This window comes from Engraulis encrasicolus, unplaced genomic scaffold, assembly GCF_034702125.1.
Source record: "Engraulis encrasicolus isolate BLACKSEA-1 unplaced genomic scaffold, IST_EnEncr_1.0 scaffold_45_np1212, whole genome shotgun sequence".
Taxonomy (NCBI): domain Eukaryota; kingdom Metazoa; phylum Chordata; class Actinopteri; order Clupeiformes; family Engraulidae; genus Engraulis; species Engraulis encrasicolus.
The window spans coordinates 631,123-637,122 of NW_026945764.1; the positions used below are offsets into that span (position 1 = coordinate 631,123).

At 39.7% G+C, this 6,000-nt stretch overlaps 1 protein-coding gene across 1 annotated transcript in view; it reads right to left on the minus strand.

The window, feature by feature from the left end:
- Positions 1–5,400, minus strand: part of LOC134444115 (NLR family CARD domain-containing protein 3-like) — a 74,712-nt gene extending 69,312 nt beyond the window's left edge. The window contains exons 1-3 of the mRNA XM_063193567.1: positions 5,387–5,400; positions 4,408–4,521; positions 1,167–1,265 (exon numbers count right to left, since the gene is read on the minus strand). Of these exons, the coding sequence (XP_063049637.1) occupies positions 1,167–1,265; positions 4,408–4,521; positions 5,387–5,400 (227 nt within the window). The remainder of the gene's footprint in view (positions 1–1,166; positions 1,266–4,407; positions 4,522–5,386) is intronic.
- Positions 5,401–6,000: the final 600 nt, after the last annotated feature.

Consider the following 6,000-nt stretch of genomic DNA (forward strand, 5'->3'; position numbering starts at 1 on the left):
CAGCTCCTTTGACAGAGCAGACTACTGTATTCTGTTTGCAGATGGATAATATCTGTCATCATGTGTCTGCTAAGTGATCTTGTGTGATATTGTTCAATGCATTTTCTTCTGATAAAGTACTGATCACATATCCAAGATTTCAGACGCCGATTGGAGCGATGTAGGCTAGCTGGTCTGAGGCTAAGTGCAATGCTTTCTCATGTGAGCTGAATGAATCTTATTCTGACCGGACATTAGGCTACTCTGTTCCAAAAATCTGCAACCCCCCTTTTTTTGATGATACAGTAAGCTGATCATACTATACAGATCTATAAAAAGTAACTGTAGAATAAGTTAAAATAGTTGACTTACTAAGGCTCCATTATTTGGCTTAGTAGTTGTAGGCTACTACGAACTTTAGCCAAACATCTCCAACTGAATTGACTAAACACATCACCACCAGTCACCATAGTAGTGCATTTTCCTGTTAGATGATCTTTTGTATGCATCATCCTGATATTGAGTAAGCTGATCACATATCCAAAATGAAATGGTTGCCACACAGATCATCTCTGGTTGAACATGTTGGTGTATTTGGGCAAGATAACAGATAGCAAAAGGGGATGGTAATTTGTTCATGAGATGAAGGTTTTTTGTCAGGCTCTGTCACTGAATTCAGTAGCCTAGCTCTACCTATGTTAAAATCAGAGAGCAAGAAAATAGACTACTGTTACAGGTGCTTTACTTTCAAAAAATATTTTGCTATGCTGCTCTTCAGATTATTTAAAAGAGGATGTTTTCATCTTGACATTTCCTCTTTCATGCTCTGAGCTAATGCCCTGACTGTTCCTAAGGACACTTCTGCCACCTACAGGAACAATTCCAAACTACGTAGAGACACAATATAGGTCAGACCATCCCCAAGGCGTGGCTGTAAAAAAAATTCAATTATCAGCGGCAGCCGTCAAAGGCAGGGGGCGTCACTATTCGAAATGACGTCAGCCGCCGCCCAAGGCAGTCAAGCAAGTTTCATCCAAATATTTATATTTCATCTATACATTTTCATCACATATCTAGGTTTGGATGTACATTTAACATGTACATTCAAATAAACATCCTTAGTGGTGCTCTACCATGTAAACATTTACAGCACTGAACATCAGCAAAGGAGGAGGGGCTAAACATACCTTTGGTCAGATGCAGGTCCCGCCCCTTTGAACCTGAGTGGCTCATCGCTCATGGACACACAGCTCTCTGTAGGAGACTCTGGTCTCTGCTTAATGCGACTAATGATGAGAGAGAAAAGTTTCAGGATTCAAAGTGTAGCATGTTGAGATCAGGTTAGAGTAGAGTAGAGTAGAGTAGAGTAGAGTAGAGTACTTTTATTAATCCCGAAGGAAATTAAGGTGTCTGTCAGCTTACATAAATACACAAATCCAAACATACACAAAGAACTTATACACATAAATGCACATTACAGTAAAAGTATATCGCCACACACAGTCAGTTAGTTGCATTACTAGATTACTACATTACTACTACATTACATTACATTGCATTACTACACAGTTGTCAAGGAATATTGCAACAATGCAGCAATGATGGTCCTAGAAGGTTGAAGACGTTTTAACCTTAATATGAAAACTTGCTAAAAGTACTCAATGGGTGATTTCATGCTAATTGAACAAATCTCCACGCTCTTGCGTCTAAAACTATTCTATAAATATTCCTTGGGTTACAATAAACATCCAAGAGAAAGGATTAAAAATCCCCTTTTAAAATCAGTGGTTTCCTTTCCAAGTTAACCCTCCTGTTACCCTCAAATTTTGGAACATCCATGATCCTTGGGGTCAATTTGACCCCAACCACTTAAATGTCTACAAAATCAGTATGAAACAACACTTTGGCACATGTTTATATCTCAGATATGTATTATTGCTCTATTGGTGACATAAAAAGTCCTTTCAATATATCCTAGCACCCCCACACATAGCCCACACACCAAAAAACTTAATCCATGACTAGGCGAAAATTAGAAAAAATAGCAATAAAATGTCATTAATTGGTCTAAAAACAGATGGAAACATATTATTTAAATTTTAATGGCTCCATATACTCCCGAAATATGAATTTCTATAACTTATAACATTTGAAAAGAAAAAACAAATTTGATTATCAAGGATATTATCTATCTATTACCATATCGGTCAATTTGACCCTAAAAGAAATAGACATATTTCCAAACATTCAGAAGGTTTTTTAAGTCCAACATTCATTTTTTTTTTGAATGTTTGAATGTCTATTCATAGCACAAGTATAATAGTTAGGTAAGAACATGGATACATTGCCAACCAAGAGTTTCGGGAACAACATAGAAAATCATTGTTTTCTACATTGTTTCTACGCTTGAATTAGTGTGCACATAAGGAAAAAAGGTTTGGATGTGCTCCTTGTAGACATATTACATGTTCAGGGTTGTGGGGTAATGTTTGAAGGAACAGGGCTGGGAACTTGTATGTTTACTTCTATTCACTATGTATGCCCACTGGAGAACTTGTGGTATGGATGTCAATGTGTATGTCCTTCACAAAAGCTGCAGCTGTTGCTGTTCCTGCCTTCTCTATGTCAGGTAGCACCAGTTTATAACCAAGACTGCAGACAATGGTGTCAATTTGGAACACAATACTGAAATGAGGAGAAGAATAGCACCATTATATCTCTCAACATAGCAAACAACCTTGAGATCGTCTCCATCTAAAGAAATACAATGGCTTGTCACCATCAGAAAAGTCCATTTCAATATTTGGATCACAATCATAAAGCTTCTCTTCAAATATACCATCACTTATAATTATGTATGCTGGGCACAGAACTGCATGCACAGCAATGTTGACTATTATACTAGTGTGTGTGTGTAGTGGCAGGGTGCAAAAGTAGCTCCCAAATTGACCCCAAAGAACACGGATGTAACCTAAATGTGTCCAGCACTTAGGGAAAATATTTTTTGCTGAAATTTCACTTTTTTCACATTCATCCCATCTATTTAGGAAAAGTCATCAAAGATGAGGCAGAAGAAATATGTACTTCATGTATTTTTCAGGTGTTAAACATTGAAAGGGGTCAAATAGACCCCAAGGATTCAAGGAATTCAAGGGATTCAAGGATATTTATTTGTCATGTACATAGAGACATTTTCGTGTCACTTGTAATGAAATGCATGGCCGTTGCGAAACAAGTGTGCAGAAGAAGGGTGAAGAAGAAATAAAATAAAAATAAAAATAAAAGGTGTGTGTGTGTGTGTGTGTGTGTGTGTGTGTGTGTGTGTGTGTGTGTGTGTGTGTGTGTGTGTGTGTGTGTGTGTGTGTGTGTGTGTGTGTGTGTGTTCAATCAAAGTAATTAGGAGGAATTCAGTAAGCCAGGGTTTCCCAAACTGGGGTGCGTGCACCCCTGGGGTGCGCAGCCTGACATAAGGGGGTGCGCGAGCTGAATAGAGCAATGGCGGATATGTGTGTTTTTAAACAGCATTAATGAACAAGAAGTAGTTTTTAATTTTATGGTGAATTGTATGCTGGAAGGGTCCATTAGAAGTGTATAGTGTCATAGTATGTCATGCATGAAGTTACATTGTAATGAGGGCATAAAAACCATTGGGTCTATTTGGAATGAGGATTGCCCAAAATGACTGCATAATGTGCGGTGATTTGCTATCTCATAGCGCAAACATATGCTTAGGGGGTGCGAGAACCAGATTAAAATGTACAAGGGGGTGCACAGGGGGAAAAGTTTGGGAACCACTGTAAGCAAATAGCATGAGGAAAAAAAGCTCTTTCTCAGTCTTTCAGTTCTAGCTCTGTGACAGCACAGTCGCCTTCCAGATCTCAGTTTTTTAAATAGTCCATACCCTGGGTGTGACTGGTCTTTGAGAATGTTATGGGCCCTAGATAGCACTCTCTTTGTGTATATGTCTTTCACGGCAGGCAGAGGTTGACAAATACAGCGCTCAGAAGAGCGCACTATCCTTTGTAGTTCTTTCTGTTCACGCACTGGCGTTTCCGTACCAGGTGATGATGGACCCTGTTAAGATGCTCTCCACTGCTGAGGAGTAAAAGGCTTTTAGGATGGGTGTGGAAACTTTGAACTTTTTCAACAGGCGCAGAAAGTGCAGTCTCTGCCTGGATTTCTTAATGATGTTGTGTGTGTTGTTTGTCCATGTTAAGTCATTTGTGATGTGAACACCAAGGTATTTAAAGCACTCTACCCTCTCAACTGGTTGTTTGCAGATGGAAAGTGGAGTGTAGTTTCCCCTCTTTTTCCGAAAGTCCACCACCATTTCCTTAGTCTTGCTTACGTTTAGTGCCAGTTTAGTGGATAACAGGAGGGTTAAAGACTATTTGATAGGGGGAGGGTGTGTGGATTGACTCAACATACCATTGGTCAGATGTAGGTCCTGGCCCTTTGAACCTGAGTGGCTCATCCATTGACTTGTCACTCCTCATGGACACACAGCTCCCTGTAGGAGACCCTGGTCTCTTCTCTATGTGACTAATGATCAGAGAGAGATGAGAGAAAAGAGCTTTAGAAACCAAGATTCAGAGAGTAGCATGTTGAGATCAGGTTACATTCAATCAGTTGCACTACTACACAGTTGCCAAAGAATATTGCAACAATGTAGCAATGATGGTCCTAGAAGGTTGAAGAGTTTTGAACTACATATGATAATAATGGGTGTTCAGCAGACATTCAAAAGAAATAATTGAAATCACCTTTCAAAATAAATGATATCCTTTCTAAGTCGAAGATTGTTTGATAGGGTGAGAGGCAGGTGGGCCGGGACAAGGGGAACAGGCCAACTTGGAACCGTGGCTACAACCCAAACCGGCCTTCAAAACCACCTTTGCAATAATAATCTTTCCAAGGTGCTTCATGTGCCAGCCAACATAGTGTACAATGAACTGATATAGGCCTAGTCAGTAGGCCCAGCCTTTGGGTTGACAGAGAAGTTTCATGTAGCTCAGTTTGCCAGACACATGGGGTACATCCAATTATCCAAACTAGTAGTAGTAGTAGTAGTAGTAGTAGCTTTATTATCCCCCATGGGGGAATTTTTTTCTAGTGAGAGGAGCGTACATGAAACAAACACAATACAGTCAGATAATACATTCCCAAGCACATTTACCCCAAGCAACACATTCCCCCATAACATAGACAAGACATTGGACAAAAACAGATGTCATCCATCAACAGTGGTCAGTCCCAGTTAACCCCATAGCGTGGACAAAGCATGGGAGGATGTGCAAGCAGCAAATAAATAAATAGATAAGCAAAAACATTATAAAAAAGATAAAGCATTAGAGTGTCATTCATTCCTTCTCAGGCCTGCTGACAGGGTGTGCAAATTAAGATCTACCTTTTGTTTCGCATGTTGGTTAAAAAAGCTAATTGCTTGAGGGATAAAAGTTGCCAGATGTCTTCTGTCTGTTAAAATGGTGTTAATTTTGCTGAGTGAGTGTGAACGTTCTTCATATATGTTTTCAAGACTTTTCATGTTAGTGCCCATCAGCTTGCAAGAGGTTGTCACAATTTTCCTTAGTTTCCCCTTTTGAGCCTCTGTTGCATTGCCAAACCAACAGAGGACATCCTGGCTATTTTACGATGAACTTCAAATGAAACAAGTTTCTTTAAAAAGTGGAGTCTCTGTTGTCCTTTTTTCTGGATCATTTCTGTGTGCTGCTCCCATCGCAGCTTCAATAGACATCTCCTTTGTCTTTGCAGTATTGAGATGCAGTGCATGACCAGTGCAGTATCATCAGCATACTTGATAAAATGTCTATTGGGGTGTGAGCAAAAACAGTTGTCCTCTACCGTCCTTGACCTTGAGCACTGGTTGGAGTTGGTAGGCCCTACCCATCAACTTCTGCACACACATACAGTGGTGCTCATATGTTTACATACCCCAGCAGAATATACGCTTTCTCTGCGATTTCTCACGAAATATGACGGATTACACAAAACCTTTTTTTT